Raw genomic sequence first — 16912 nt, 5'->3', positions numbered from 1 at the left:
TCTCTGCAGGTGACAGATTGATAGTAGTTTGGTGTGTGTGCTGGCCCATATAATGTTACAGTAACGGATGAATGGGAAGATCATTGTGTAGTAGAGACTGAGAGCAGTGCGTCTGTTTAGGAGATATCTCATTTTGCCAAGTATCCCCGTATTCTTGGCAATCTTAAAGGTTATTGTCTTTGTGTGGTTTCCATGACAATTCATCATCAATCAGAACACCAAGAAAGCGTGTTGTACAGCCCTGATCAATAGGTATATTATCAATATGGACCACTATATAATCTGTATTTTATTTTCTTTGGACCAAATAATATAACATTTTTTATATTTTTATTCAGTGACAATTTGTTCATTTTAAACCACTTTTGATATATTACATAGTTCATCATTAACAACATCAATAAGGTACTTACATTTTTTTGTGAGAGTAAAGCACACTTTTTTATCATCATATCTGGGAGAGCATGCATTGGGCAAATCATTTATATAAATCATAAATAATAGTGGTCCAAGAATTGATCCCTGAGGCAAGCTGGAGACCAAAGCAGTCACGCCCATAGTTTCAAGTTTTTGTAATAAAATATGAGGATCAACAGTATCAACTGCTTTTGAGAGATCCAAAAAAATACCTAATGTATGATGTTTGCGGTTATTTGCCTTATGTATTTTGTCAATTAAGTAAGTAACTGCCAGTTAGGCAGTGAGATTTTCTGAAGCCATACTGATGTTTGTATAACAACCTTTCCTTGTTAAGCTATTTGATGAATCTGTTGTATGCAAGCTTCTCTAACATGTTTGAGCTAGCTGAAAAAATTGAAATTGGTCTGTAATGTGTAAAGTTTGCTGGATCTTTAGCTTTACAAATTGGAACAATTTCGTCCATTTTCAGTTCATAAGGCTCAATGCCCTTAACAATTTATAGATTTAAAATGTGGGGAAAAGGTGTGATAATGAAATCAACCACGTCTTTAGCTAGCTTAGCATCCAATCATCCAAAAGTGTGTGCGAGCATAGAGGCCTACAAACCTGACTCAGTTACACCAGCTCTGTCAGGAGGAATGGTCCAAAATTCACCCTACTTATTATGGGAAGCTTGTGGAGGGCTACCCGAAACGTTTGACCCAAGTTAAACAATTTAAAGGCAATGCTACCAAATACTAATTGAGTGTATGTAAACTTCTGACCCACTGGAAATGTGATGAAAGAAATAAAAGCTGAAATATATCATTCTCTCAACTATTTCACATTCTTTTTTAAAATTCTTAAAATAAAGTGGTAATCCTAACTGACCTAAGACCGTTTTTTTTACTGGGATTAAATGTCAGGAATTGTGAAAAACTGAGTTTAAATGTATTTGGCTAAGGTGTATGTAAACTTCCGACTTCAACTGTACATTTATACTGACTCTACGCACACCCACTCAGCTACAATCATCATACATGCTGCTGCTGCTACTCTGTTTATCATATATCCTGATGCCTAGTCACCTTACACCAATACAAATCTATCTCTATTGATCCAGTATTCCTGTACATTGTAAATATGGTACTGGAAATGACTGAACATGTATATACACTGTAGTATGCTTGCTTACTTTTTGTGCTCTTATTTTTAGTTCTCGTGTTTTTGTTCTCTCTACCTTATGTTGTTCTTAGTATTACATTGTTATTGATTACTACATTGTTGGGTTTAGAGCTTGCGAGAAGGGTATTTCACTGTACTTGTGCACTTGAATTCACAGGACCGCTTTGCTCTTTCTCCTAGCTCAGAAGGATCCCCATGGCAACGGCAGCAGCATTTGTCAGCTTCATCAGAGAGTGAGAGGAGAGAGTAGGTGAAGGGCAATTCCACAGCAATGTAATTACACTGAGACTCAGGTTTTTCACTTTAAAACATATACCAAACATTTATTTCAAAGTTTTACAAACCATAGGACTACTTTTAACAATTTCCACTGAAAATTTTACAAAAACACCTTTACAGGAAGAATTGTGCAGATACAAAGTTTGATAACAGAATAAAACTGAGGGAGATTTTACCATAATTCTGTAACCAAACTTTGCATCTACACTGTTTTTCCAGTAAATTATTCATTTTAGTTTACTGTGTAAATTGTTCAAAGTAGGCATTGTGCATAGAGCTGTATGGTTTGTTTTAAAGTGAAAACTAAGTCTCGGTGTAATTCCGTTAGCATGGAATTGCCCTAACGTAAATCTGCATGCTGCTGGCAGTCTGCCAGCTTCTCAAATAAATGAGCACTTTGAACTGCTGCCCAGTTTGGAGGAGAGGAGCTGTCAGGCCTGCTTAATGTTGGCAGTTTGTCATTGGCAAGCCTTTCCCAGAATTCATCTGTCTGGCAACGTGCCAGGCACTTAGCTGAAGCTAAAAAAATTAACCCCTGCACTTGCAAAATGTTCCACATAGAGCAAGATAGAGATAGGGAGAGAGACATCAGCACAGTTGATATGTGAGCGGCTCTGTGTATGCATGAGGGGCCGTGGGGATATCACAGGATCCTTTCAGGATGGAGGCAGGCGGGAACTATTAACCTCCCCTGCTCTGCTTTGTTTTGTGTAAAGCTATGTATTTGGTTGTTTTTAAAGTCTTCTAAGGTCTGAGGCAGAATATGTAAATCGTTTTAATTGTTGCGATGTTGAGTTCTGCCTGTGATATTTATAGTACCGACCTTCCACTTACATGGATGGATGTATGTTATTGGGTAGTTAGGCTAGTTGATGTGGCATAGTTTTGTAATAAGCTTATGTTTGAATTGTATCCATATGTGTAAACCTAAGAGAGAAGGCACTGTTTTGCCATCTGCTTTTAGGATCATTCAGACCTTTTTTTACTGTGAGATTGCGCTCCACACTTGAATCAAGCAAAACTATTGGTGTTGGAATTGTATTGAGCCTCGCCTGGCACGCAGGCCCAGTGTTGGAATAAATGGCACAAATGCCCATGTAACAGTATAACTTTAGTACGTCCCCTCGCCCCTACACGGGCGCGAACCAGGGACCCTCTGCACACATCAACAACTGACACCCACGAAGCATCGTTACCCATCGCTCCACAAAAGCCGCGGCCCTTGCAGAGCAAGGGGAAACCCTACTTCAGGTCTCAGAGCAAGTGACGTAACCGATTGAAATGCTATTAGCGCGTACCCGCTAACTAGCTAGCCATTTCACATCCGTTACACTCACCCCCCTTTCAACCTCCTCCTTTTCCGCAGCAACCAGTGATCCGGGTCAACAGCATCAATGTAACAGTATAACTTTAGTACGTCCCCTCGCCCCGACACGGGCGCGAACCAGGGACCCTCTGCACACATCAACAACGGTTGCCCACGAAGCACGGTCGTTACCCATCGCTCCACAAAAGCCGCGGCCCTTGCAGAGCAAGGGGAAACCCTACTTCAGGTCTCAGAGCAAGTGACGTAACCGATTGAAATGCTATTAGCGCGTACCCGCTAACTAGCTAGCCATTTCACATCCGTTACACCCACACCTTTTTCTGCCTTATTCTGTTGACTGATGATGGCTGCTCTTTCATTTGGCTGTCTGTCACAATCCCTGGTGCACAAATAGTGAGAGAATTGTCCACATACAGCCCACATAACAACCTCGACTGCTGCCTGCTGCTGGTAGTCATTCAGCCTGCTGTGTATTGCACAGACTCTGAATAAAAACCGGACTCCCTCTTCTCTTTTTGTGGCGTTTCTAGCTTCCCCTGCCACTGATGGGCTGGGCTATGAAACTAAATCATGTTATTTGTTTAGGTGCATTTATTTCATGTGGTCAGACTCTGCATTATACATACTTCATATACTGTCACCTCAGAGACATCAGTGCTTGTAATTTAAAGCGAGTCTGTAATGTATCAAAACACAGTATTCACAAATACACGCATGTGCAACCAGTACCCATTTAGCCTAACAGCATGGCACATTTTTGGTGCAGTGAAAGCAACATTGTTTTGGAAAAGCGGCGGCATGGTGCAGACTCTTTCTTGGCCAAGGCCATACTTGGTCGCTTGGCTGGATGGAGGGACCACACCACCACGATACAGTGCCAGGCCAGCGTTATGTGGAGACTGCAATAAACTACTTTCCTCCCTCCCTCTGCTGCCATACCTTGTTTTTCTTTCTTCGCTCTCCTTCTCTCCCAGTTGTTTAACAGGGGGAAATTATTCTCTGCCTGCCTACTGGGTGTTGTTAATCAGGAAGGGAGACTGGGGGAAAAGGGGAAGGAAGGGGTGGAGGGTGTGCAGAGCAGGCTACTCTTGTCTGTGCAGTAGGTAAACAATCGAAATGTAGGGAAAATATCTCTAGTTCAACTAGCCCAGTGTTATTTTTTACAGAGGATATTGCAGAGGTATCGACTCCCTATTTATTTTAGCCATCACACTGTGCTTATATTTTCTTTTGGAGAATATATTAAACGGTTATTGTAATCACACATGCCTATTGCAATGAATGTTGCCAAATTAAATCAGATTATCAACATATTTTAATCAGAAATTTAAAAAATAAAGGTATATTAAAGGCTTTCGCTCCATTACATAATGATAGGCTATAGCCAGGCGTTTTCCTTTTAACCAGGTTTTTTGCTCGTTAGAGTGGTTTGATTAAGATAATGCTTTTTGATGCTCCTGCATTGTGAAAAACAAACAACGCATAACAAATTGAATTGTTTCGTAATCTTAAATAGCTTTATGCTATTGAAGGCTTCGTTTTGCTGACATAAGCAAAAGTAATCTATTTGAAACATAATACATTTGTATCTAATAATAATTAATGGTATTTTAATGACATATAATATTGACACACAATTTCTCAGTAGTAAAATACATTCAAATGCCAGAGTTGTAGAAACCCATATTCTGCTTTATGTAATTTGGTCAGCATTGTGCGTTCGTGTTGTTAGCTCCCAGTCCATTCAAAAGATTAGGAGGGAGTGGTTTGAGCTTTGCGTGTTAGGAAAGCAACAAGTGGCATGTCTTTTTTTTTTTTTATGAACTGCGGAACGTGGTGCTTACGTCACTGCTCTAGCCAGGTGGCATTCCAAACTGGGGAGAGGAGACGTGGAGGCACAATCAAAATTTCAAATCACAAACCAAGTCAGGATGTGAGACGCGCGTAAAGCACATTTCAGTCCTACAACCGATCACTGCTCGTCACTGGCATCAGAAGAGGAGTAGGGAAGGAAGAGGGTTCCTTTTGGGGGGCAAATTCACGGACTGAAAAGAAAAATTGCAATCAAGTAATCTGGGGGGAAAAGGACCAGGGAAAGGGACATTCAACATGTCTTCTGCACACGTATCTTCATCTCGGAGACAGTCATGTTACCTGTGCGATTTACCCCGTATGCCGTGGGCTATGATTTGGGATTTTACGGAGGCAGTGTGCAGGGGTTGTGTGAATTATGAAGGTGCAGATCGGATCGAGTTTGTTATCGAAACTGCACGCCACCTCAAACGAGCTCATGGTTTCCAAGAGGGGAGATCCCCCGGTCCACCGCCGCCGCCCACAGTCAAAACCCAGGCGGCAATATCAGCCAAGGAGACGGTGCAAATCAACCATGTGGACGGACCATCTAAACAACAACAACAACAGTCGGGGATGGACCGCTACTCTCTGAACGCAGAGAGACCTCGCTTTGACTACTCCAGTATTGGCGCCCATGCCAGCAGACTTCCCAATGGAATGAGCGGTCCAAATGGGTTCCCAAAACCGGACGATGGTCCCCCAGAGTTGAACCGACAGAGCCCGAACTCCCGTCGGAGCCATGGTCTAGTTGCGGTCCCAGGACAAATGAATGTCCCCCCCAACCTTCTCCCACAGACCATGTTGAATGGACCCTCCTCGGCAACAGCCATAGCCTCGCATAGCCTGTCTAGCCGCCCCCCTCCGTCCATTGTGGGACCCTCTTTGTCCACGTCCTCTCAGTCCATGTCAGAACAAGGTAAACGACCAGGTTCTGTGTCAAGCACTGACCAAGAGAGAGATCTGAAAGAGAAACAGCGTAATGCGGAGGCTTTGGCTGAGCTTAGTGAAAGTTTAAGAAACAGAAACGAAGACTGGACAAACAAACCGAAAATAGTAAGGGACACGTTGCTTACTCTTTCAAACAGCTCCCCGTTTGATGTGAGGTTTAAAAAGGATCATTCACTCGTGGGCAGGGTGTTTGCTTTCGATGCAGTGTCAAAGCCTGGCATGGACTATGAATTGAAAATATTTATCGAGTACCCAAGTGGATCTGGTAATGTATTTTCCAGCGCATCGGGGGTGGCCAAACAAATGTATCAGGACTGCATGAAGGACTTTGGCAGAGGGCTCTCCTCGGGTTTTAAATATTTGGAGTATGAGAAAAAGCATGGCTCTGGGGACTGGCGACTCCTGGGTGATTTGTTGCCCGAGTCGGTCCGATTCTTTAAAGAGGGGCTGGGGGTTGAAATGTTGCCACAGCCCTACATTGATGCCAGCTGTCCATTGCTGCCCACTGCTTTGGTCAACATCCCTCGTGGCTTGCCATCTGCGAGTGCCCCGAGGATTGGCGTGCGTAAGCGTAAAGCCTCCCCAGAACCTGACTCTGCAGAGAGCGCGCTAAAACTATCTGAACAGGAACAGCAGAGGCAGCAGTGGATGGCCAGCCAGAGCGAGGCGTTAAAACTGACGATGGCATCCGGATCATTCGGTACCTCACACGGGGCACCCCCACCGCTCGGCCCTGGTCATTCTGTTCACTCAAGTCGCGCTACGCCCCCTGAATCAACGCCCCAGAATGGACAGTCTCCAATGGCGGCGCTCATGTCTGTCGCGGACACGTTGGGCAATGCGCACTCCCCGAAGGACAACAACTCAGTTCACTCCACCACATCCACCAGGCATAACAGCAGCAGCCCGGTATCGCCCGCCTCTGTTTCGGGGCAGAGGCGTTTGGCTTCCCGTAACGGAGATCTCAATCTATCCGGGGGTCCCTCCCAGTCCAATGCGCATTCTGGCATGGATCAGGTCCACGCGCAAAACATTCCAGATTCGCCCATGGCAAACAACGGACCTCTGTGTTGTACCATTTGCCACGAACGTTTAGAGGATACCCATTTCGTTCAGTGTCCGTCAGTTCCCAACCATAAATTCTGTTTCCCTTGTTCTCGAGAGAGCATCAAAGCGCAGGGAGCAACTGGCGAGGTGTATTGTCCTAGCGGAGAGAAATGCCCCCTGGTAGGTTCTAATGTGCCTTGGGCGTTCATGCAAGGTGAGATAGCAACAATATTAGCTGGGGACGTTAAGGTAAAAAAGGAGAGGGACCCATAGATATGTCCTATAACTTCCCATAGAAACGTGCATTTTAGTCCAATATATACAGTATACACATGTGAATACTCAAAACGTACAAAAATTGTTGATGTACAGAGACGTCCCCTCCTTCTCATATTTCTGTTTTTTGAATCAACGGAACAGTACAGTATGTGATGTCACCTAATTTTATGGAGGGTGTTTTGACGGGTACTAGTGTTGTATTTGGATGGCAGTGACGAGTCAAAGCACTTTCACTTTGTAATCACTGCTGCCGTTTTTTCCCCTCCAACTCATGCACTTCTCATTATAAAAAGGCCAGTTTAAACGCCCAATGAATATATGTCTGTAAAATGAAACTACGCATAGTTAATATCCAATAACAGTAATGACAATTTGCTCTAACTCCTATATTGGGTACAAATCATTCTGAGGACTTTTTTTTTGTTTATTTAATTTTTTTTTTTTTTACAGCAAGTATCTCTTTTCTTCTTGTGATCGAAAATATTTTACTACGTGTTATTCATTTCTCTTCCCGTTTGCTTTGATGATGCACGGATGCTTAAAGGTAGAGCAAAATGCTGTACATTAATGTAAAATGTTTGTTTATACATTTCTGTAGTAACAGAAGACTTGTAATGTGCCTTGGAGCTGAGTAAATTGTAATAAATTCCATTGATATTAACCCTTGGTGAAATGTCAGTTTATTTAACAAGTTTAGACTGTTACAGTAGCTGGTTCACTGAGGTATAATAAATTATTTATTTATTTTTGTGTCCATATATTTATATATAGCTCAACCATAGCATTATAACAATTTACAATGTTATCTAACATAAGATATGCTGTAATTGGAGATGACAACCTTGACATTAAGATCTGGTTCAAAAGACCTTTATTTCATATTTAAATGTGTTTATTACACACAGACCTTACTGCAAAGCCAAATTAACGTTGGACTCATGTATAGAGATCAGATGGTGCCATGCTTATTCATCATAACCTCTTTCAATATGTTAAAGTAACATTACCATATGTTAGATAACATTGTAAATTGTAGTAGTTCTGCAAGCTCATTACTCCAGAGCGATTTTAAATACATGTGAACAAGTGTTTATTTCTACTGTATCTGTTAGGCTGCCTTAGTTGCAGCTATCTGATTGGTAAATGGTTTACTTGCATTGGATGGGCCCACAATTTGAACAGCTGTGCTTCTCAGCAAGACAACAAAAAGAGTCCTCAACAAGTTGGCATTGGAATGTCAAGTTGCTCTCCTCATTGTGCTTATAACAGTCAGCTCTTATGGCATGCTTCTCACTGAGGACACCTCATCTTGCTGATGGTTATACTATTGGTGCATGCTCAAACAGTACCACGATTTCTCCATGTTTATGCGGTGGGTGGGTGTGTGTGTCTGTGTGAAAATGCTTGCACAAGCCTGAGTATACCTCCTCGTTTACAATGCAGCAGGGCAGGCTGTTCATGTGACGTGGTTCCTCACTGTCCCATTAGCCAGTGGAATATATATTTTTTAAATATATATATATATAGAGAGAGAGAGCACAGTTGCATGCCTGTTATTTAGCTGTGAGTTAAACCTAATAGTCTAGCTCTGCTCTGGGTTACTGAGACAAATGGTCATATGTACACACTGACACACTGTCTGCAGCAGGCAGGCAGTGTGGTTTCCAGTCCCACATGGCTCAGATAACCCATAAATACCAACTGGAGCCTTCCATATGTGAGCTTGAGGAAGAGACGGGGACAATGGCTGCTATGTATGTCCTGGAAACATGACACAAACCAGTATTCTTTTCAACAGCAGATGTACATTAAAGGCTTACTGGTAGTAGAGTAGAGGAGCTTTGAGATGCCCGTTGATAAGTATTTGACTGGCGCTATGTTTTAGATTGTGTGTCTCCTCCAGCCTGTGATTGTTGGAGGTGGCGTTCAGTATCATGGACCATCGTTGCTCCTAGGTGGGTTATGAGATGGTTATTTTATGTTCTGTAGAGAGGGGCGAGAAAGACTTTTCCTCAGAGACTCCTGCCCTCTAAGCATAGCGCCTGCTCCAACCAACTGCCAGTTATTTATAGATACTCTGTATCCTGGTTTCTGTCCCTGTTTCAAAGTAGGGTTTTTACCTCCTGGGGAATACTACTATATGGTCAAAATAATTGGTTGAATGCCAGAGGAAGACGGGGTTGGTAAAATGTTGAGTTTCTGAAATTTTGTTCACACAAATTGGCTCATCAGTTCTAACTGCAATAGGAAAAGCAGCTGTCTGAGTAAGCGACAACCCCACACTCCCCCGCCCCTTTCTTCAAGTGTGATTTATAAACAAATATCACAATCTCACACTCATTTTGTCACTCAATCTTTTCTTTTTGATCTCCCGTATGATATTATCTGACTATAGTATATCCAAAACGATCTCTCTATTTACCAACATGCTCATACCCCCAAAACAAACAGGACTATAGAAACCGTAGGCTAGGGTTGAGCCGTTTAATCGTGGCTACCCATCTAATGGTGCATTGCAGTGCTTTAGTCTTCGATGGCCTATCTATCCCAGGTGCTGTTAGGCAACAAAGCACCTGGTTTGGGACAGAGCATGTCTCTATTGTCATGCTAAAACAGAACAGCCCTTCCATGGTTAAGGTGCCCTTGGCTGTCTCAACACTCGTTTGTGTTTCAGGTTGCAGTGTGCATGCTAAAGAGAGCAGGGGGGGCTCTCCCTCTCTCTCTCTTGACCTGTTTAGAATTCACCAGACTCCTCACCCGTTACAAACAAATGCAGCCTCACACACACACACGTCTCACCACCACTTCATTCTGGCTGTAAAACAAGTCTCTTCTTTTCTCTCTAGTAGACCTCTTAATTACCTGAGGTAACGAACGAGATGCTAGATTGTGTTTAGAATAGCTGATATGTTGCGTGAAATCAAGGAATCTGTCGTGGGATGATTTTTTTGTAATAGTTTATACACCACAAGTTGACTACAACTAAGGCCAAAAATAGATATTGTATTTGAAATTAACAATTTCATACCTTAATTGAATTTAGATTTTAGAGTATTTTGTTGACCAAAGAACAAAAATCCTAAAAACTTTAGGGCTGCCAAATAAAACAACTCTCCTGTTGCCAACCAATGCTATAGGTTGTCTGTTGAAAAGATGTGAAAGGGATAGGGACCACATTTTCTTAATGCATTTTTATGAGTGTTTTGTATATACTCTCCCTTGTAACTTATAAGAATTGCACTGATCACATATCTAATCAGCTCAAATACATTATTAAAAATATGAGCGTTGTAAATGTCCGTCTGTGACTGTTAGTGCGAGCAGAGCGATTGCAGTGTCATGGGGAGTGGCTGGCAGGCATGCTGGTGTCGGTGGGGTCTGCAGTGCGAGGGATGGATGGAATGGCAGGGGCTTTCTGCTCCGTTACGTAGGCTAAGCCTAGAGGGGAGGCCGAGCGAGAGGTCTTGCTGGTACCACAGACAAACCCCTTTGTTCCACATTCACCCAATGGTCTATGTAGCCTAAGCTTAAGTGCTTGGCTGATATCTCTGATGCTTTGACCAAGGTATGTTTTAGGCGCCATCTTTTATGAATTTTAACATTTCTTTAGGTATTGTAGAATGTAAGTTTTGTCAGTTCTTTTTTTTATGTAGTTTTTTAAAATTAGGTTAATGGGGATTTTGTGTTAAAGCCCTACATTACCAGTTAATCATTCCATTCCAGCACCTCTTGTGACACATTTACCTCCAGAGAACAAAAATATAACTGCTCATAACAGTAAATCACTAAATAGGCCTTAGGAAACTCATTGGGTTCGATTGATAATAAATATTTCCTTCCATCACCTTGTAGAAATATGATTCAAACCCCATTCCTCTCCTCAAACAAACCCAGTCTGGAGTGGCCAGGCTTTTAGACTTGACTGTTTCAGTTTACATTCCCAAATCACTGCAGTCTGTTTTCCTTCTGTTGGCCAGCCAGGGAAGCCAGCCCCCTCCCTCCTTTCCCCTTCCAACCCAGTCAGGAGAAGTTTCCAGCGGATAAAAAACTCCCTTCCCAAAGGTTACTCAGACTCTGCAGTGCCACGGTGCCGCTCTACTGTTGCCATGGGTTACCTGCCTTGTTCAAAACATCATTTATTCAGGAATGTGCTACCGACACAGAGGGAGGGAGAGAGACGGCAGACTGCAGGTTAACCCTGCGTGTGCTGGACTCACAATGTTTTCTCCTTACACAGATTCTCTCTATTTTTTTGTTAATTTGCGTTGTGCCTCGATTCAGTTCTTTTTCTTTGCATCAAATATAATCTTGCATGCTTTTGTAACCTTACATTAGTGGAGGAAATTCTACATTACCCAAATAGCAACAAAACAATGTCCAAGCCATGCATGTATGTATTTGGTGCATATGATCAAAGTATATGTAACATATTGCAGATTGTTTAGAAATGCACAAACACCAGAGTTCCCCTTTGAAATCCCATCTCCCTTTTATTCTCCTAGAAACAAGCAAAATACTTTCATCTGGTCAAGGCTCGAGCATGCTGTTTTTAGGGGGAGGGGAGTGTGTGCGCTTGTGTGTGTGTGTGTGAGGAAAGGGTTATTCCCATTTTGTTTCCCCTCCCAGTGTCTTTCAAAGCCCAGCTCTTTATAGATGGTGATGTCAGCACTATCTTCCACAGCCCTGGGCCCCCTTAACAGATAATAATGTATGCAATCTCAAACATTCCTCTCTGGCGAATGAGCTGCTGGTAGCTGCAGGCGTGTGCCTCCCTCCCGCCTTCCACTCCTTTCTGCAGAAGCACAGCCTCAAGCTGCAGCGCGGTGAGGAATTGATTTGCCCTTTGCCCTTTTTCATTCCCACTTTTTTTTCTCCTTCGTCCTCCCTCTTTATTTCTCAGAAAAGAAAATAGAGCAGGAAAGGGTGAGGATGTTTTTTTGTGATCTCGTTTTAGGGCGTGTCTTGTCTCTTCACTCGTTTTGATCGTTAGCTGGACAAAAATCCGATGTTGAATGCCGATTGTCTTTGTGTTTATCACCTTTGACGGCTGATCTGGAACATTTTATGCAGTCAATAATATAGGTATTGTTTGCACTAGTGTCATCATTTTATTTTAATATAATGTGTGTGTGTGTATAAACGTCTGTCAAAATGCTGCTCTTATCAAATTCATGTTTTCAATTGGTTGGCAGAAATAGTTTCTTGTACTCTTAAAAAGAAATGCCTCTGGTTTCCAGGGCTGATACCCTTTGTGCAAGAAGTTTCGCTTTCTCAAAGAATTCCAAAACATTAGCATTCCAAGGCCCTCCCCCCTGGAGAAGAAGCCTAGTGCAGCCTTTATGAAGTTTCCCGCCAAAGCATAGAGGGGTCCCCCTGTTAAGTGGGGCACAAATAGAGAGGTGTTGTTTTTGGAGAGCTAGACACTGACAATAAGGTCAGCTGGTTTCTCCTCTGTAGTAGCAGATGCCAGCCCTTTCAGATTTGATCTGTTTCTATCCACCCTGGCTGAATTTAGTCATATTATAACCTTTATAGCTCAGTGCAGCATTTCCTCCTCATATTTTTAGAGCTGTCGGTCATTTTTCTGTCATGTTGAATGTAAGGAAACTGGAGAAGGGAAGGGGTTAACTTCCTCCTCAACACTCTGGGCTAGTACAGCCCCTGCAGTCCCTGGCATGCAGGCTGGAGAAATGTAGCTCTTTCATTCCCTGGCTTGTTTACACCAGGATGTGGCAGCCATCTTAGGCTGCTGCCACAAGCAAGGGAAGGGGCGCTGCGCCGCGTGCGGCTCGGGTTTCTCCCCAGCCCTCCAAGAGCACAGAGCACAGAGTTCAGACGGCAGACTGCCATGAACATTAGCTTCTACTGAGGCCCACTGTTCCTACAACATTCTTCCCACAGATGAGAATGCTCTGTAAGTTCATCGCTCATGGATACAACGCTATGTCTCCCTTCTTTCTGCACGCTCCCTTTCTCTCTAAGCTTTTGTATGACATTTTTTGTTTGCATTATTTTTCTCTGCACAGATTTCTTGGAATATAAGCCTCTCCCTTTGTCTTCTGTTTAGACATATTTAGAAAGGCTTGCATGTGACTGAAAGCACATGCTCCAAGCCGGGGGAGTCAGTCGACTGTGTTTCAAGGCATCCTTTGTCTCTGGCCTTGACTGATCTAACATTGTGATAACAACTACAGATTGAAAATAGTTAACACGAAGAACAGAGCATTCCCCTTGTTTAAGATAACTTTACTCTCTCATTGGGAATGAAAGACACAGTGAGTCATGTATTTGAAGTCTGATAACTGCAACAAGGGACAGGATAAATAAGATGGAGCCTAGGCCTAGTTTTTACATCAAGTAGGTCGGTAGGCCTAAATGTCACCACAGTTATTTTCTTTAGCATTGACAACAACAGCTGAGGAGAGGAAGCTAACAGCTCTGTGCCTCCTCTCTGGCATAGCAGCATTTCCATATCTAAGGCCAGGCCTCAGTGGCTTTCTGTTGACATTTAGAATCGTCTCTCTTGAGGAGTTTCCTCTGACACCCTCCTGATCTTGCCCTCTCCCTGTTTGCTGTGAATTATCAATGGTGGACGGCTCCCTGTGAAAACAGCCTTCTAAGGGCAACAACAACCCCCAACACAATCCACACTGACTCACTGACCGCCTTTCCTTCAGCTCTGTCTAGTTCAGTGCTTTTGTTTTGTATATTGCAACAGTCCTAGGAATGTATTGAGCCATGCTACCAATACAGTGCGAGACCCCTTTCCCAAACAAACAGCATATCATCATAGAAAGTGTTTATGTAGTGTTTGCAAAACATTACATGGAGATAAGGGATTGGAGATTGAATGGGATCATACCTGCATCCAACCCATAACAGCCAGCCAGGGCCTAATTTGAACTTCCGGCGCCGAACAGGATGGCTGCCTCGCTTCGCGTTCCTTGGAAAATATGCAGTATTTTGTTTTTCTATGTGTTATTTCTTACATTGGTACCCCGGGTGATCTTAAGTTTCATTACATACAGCCGGGAGGAACTACTGAATATACGATTAACGTCAACTAACCACCCTTCCTACCAGGAATATGACTTTCCCGAAACGGATCCAGTGTCTTGCCTTCCACCCAATACAATGGACCTGATCCCAGCCGGCGAAGCTACACGACGCCGAAAAAGGGGCAAACGTAGCGGTCTCCTGGTCAGGCTTCGGAGACGAGCACATCGCGCTCCACTCCCTAGCATACTACTCGCCAATGTCCAGTCTCTTGAGAATAAGGTCGATGAAATCCGAGCACGGGTAACATTCGAGAGAGACATCAGGGATTGCAACGTGCTCTGCTTCACGGAAACATGGCTAACTGAAAAGACGCTAACGGAGTCGGTGCAGCCAGCTGGTTTCTTCACGCATCGCGCAGACAGAAACATACATCTTTCTGGTAAGAAGAGGGGCGGGGGGGTATGCCTCATGATTAACGAGACGTGGTGTGACCATCATAACAACACTCAGGAACTAAAGTCATTCTGTTCACCTGATCTAGAACTCCTCACAATCAAATGTAGACCGCATTATCTACCAAGGGAATTCACTTCGGTCATAATCACAGCCGTATATATTCCCCCCCAAGCAGACACATCGATGGCCCTGAACGAACTCTATCTGACTCTCTGTAAACTGTAAACCACACACCCTGAGGCTGCATTCATCGTAGCTGGGGATTTTAACAAGGCTAATCTAAAAACAAAACTCCCTAAATTCTATCAGCACATCGATTGTCCGACCAGGGCTGGCAGAACTCTGGACCATTGTTATACTAACTTCCGCGACGCATATAAGGCCCTCCCCCGCCCTCCTTTCGGAAAAGCTGACCACGACTCCATTTTGTTGATTCCAGCCTACAAACAGAAATTAAAACTACAAGCTCCCGCGCTCAGGTCTGTTCAACGCTGGTCCGACCAATCTGAATCCACGCTTCAAGACTGCTTTGATCACGCGGATTGGAATATGTTCCGCACGGCGTCCAACAACAACAATGATGAATATGCAGATTCGGTGAGCGAGTTCATTAGGAAGTGCATTGACGATGTCGTACCCAGAGCAACGATTAAAACATTCCCAAACCAGAAACCGTGGATTAACGGCAGCATTCGCGTGAAACTGAAAGCGCGAACCACTGCTTTTAACCAGGGCAAGGTGACCGGAAACATGACCGAATACACACAGTGTAGCTATTCTCTCCGCAAGGCTATCAAACAGGCTAAGTCCCAGTACAGAGACAAAATTGAATCGCAATTCAACAGCTCAGACACAAGGGGTATGTGGCAGGGTCTACAGTCTATCACGGATTACAAAAAGAAAAGCAGCCCCGTCGCGGATCAGGATGTCTTGCTCCCAGACAGGCTAAATACCTTTTTTGCCCGCTTTGAGGATAATACAGTGCCACTGACACGGCCCACTACCAAAACCTGCGGGCTCTCCTTCACTGCAGCCGAGGTGAGTAAAACATTTAAACGTGTTAACCCTCGCAAGGCTGCAGGCCCAGACGGCATTCCCAGCCGCGTCCTCAGAGCATGCGCAGACCAGCTGGCTGGTGTGTTTACGGACATATTCAATCAATCCTTAGCCCAGTCTGCTGTTCCCACATGCTTCAAGAGGGCCACCATTGTTCCTGTTCCCAAGAAAGCTAAGGTAACTGAGCTAAACGACTACCGCCCCGTAGCACTCACTTCCGTCATCATGAAGTGCTTTGAGAGACTAGTCAAGGACCATATCACCTCCACCCTACCGGACACCCTAGACCCACTCCAATTTGCTTACCGACCCAATAGGTCCACAGACGACGCAATCGCAACCACACTGCACACTGCCCTAACCCATCTGGACAAGAGGAATACCTATGTGAGAATGCTGTTCATCGACTACAGCTCAGCATTTAACACCATAGTACCCTCCAAACTCGTCATCAAGCTCGAGACCCTGGGCCTCGACCCCGCCCTGTGCAACTGGGTCCTGGACTTCCTGACGGGCCGCCCCCAGGTGGTGAGGGTAGGTAACAACATCTCCACCCCGCTGATCCTCAACACTGGGGCCCCACAAGGGTGCGTTCTGAGCCCTCTCCTGTACTCCCTGTTCACCCACGACTGCGTGGCCATGCACGCCTCCAACTCAATCATCAAGTTTGCGGACGACACTACAGTGGTAGGCTTGATTACCAACAACGACGAGACGGCCTACAGGGAAGGAGGTGAGGGCCCTCGGAGTGTGGTGTCAGGAAAATAACCTCACACTCAACGTCAACAAAACAAAGGAGATGATTGTGGACTTCAGGAAACAGCAGAGGGAGCTCCCCCCTATCCACATCGACGGGTCAGTAGTGGAGAAGGTGGAAAGTTTTAAGTTCCTCGGTGTACACATCACGGACAAACTGAATTGGTCCACCCACACAGACAGCCTCAGGAGGCTGAAGAAATTCGGCTTGTCACCAAAAGCACTCACAAACTTCTACAGATGCACAATCGAGAGCATCCTGTCGGGCTGTATCACCGCCTGGTACGGCAACTGCTCCGCACACAACCGTAAGGCTCTCCAGAGGGT

At 44.2% G+C, this 16912-nt stretch overlaps 2 protein-coding genes across 2 annotated transcripts in view; both read left to right on the top strand.

Annotated features, from left to right (window-relative positions):
* The window catches only part of LOC139563530 (uncharacterized), a 54763-nt gene that overhangs the window by 10497 nt on the left and 27354 nt on the right, over nucleotides 1-16912 (top strand). The window lies entirely within an intron of this gene.
* LOC139563528 (probable E3 ubiquitin-protein ligase IRF2BPL) lies at nucleotides 4497-7750 on the top strand. Its single transcript, XM_071382259.1, has one exon. The coding sequence runs from the start codon at nucleotides 5300-5302 to the stop codon at nucleotides 7310-7312; it is 2013 nt and encodes a 670-aa protein (XP_071238360.1). The 5' UTR covers nucleotides 4497-5299; the 3' UTR covers nucleotides 7313-7750.

This window comes from Salvelinus alpinus, chromosome 34 (genome assembly GCF_045679555.1).
Source record: "Salvelinus alpinus chromosome 34, SLU_Salpinus.1, whole genome shotgun sequence".
Classification (NCBI taxonomy): Eukaryota; Metazoa; Chordata; class Actinopteri; order Salmoniformes; family Salmonidae; genus Salvelinus; species Salvelinus alpinus.
The sequence above is the reverse complement of the archived record's forward strand: the minus strand, read 5'-3'. Positions and strand labels throughout refer to the sequence as shown.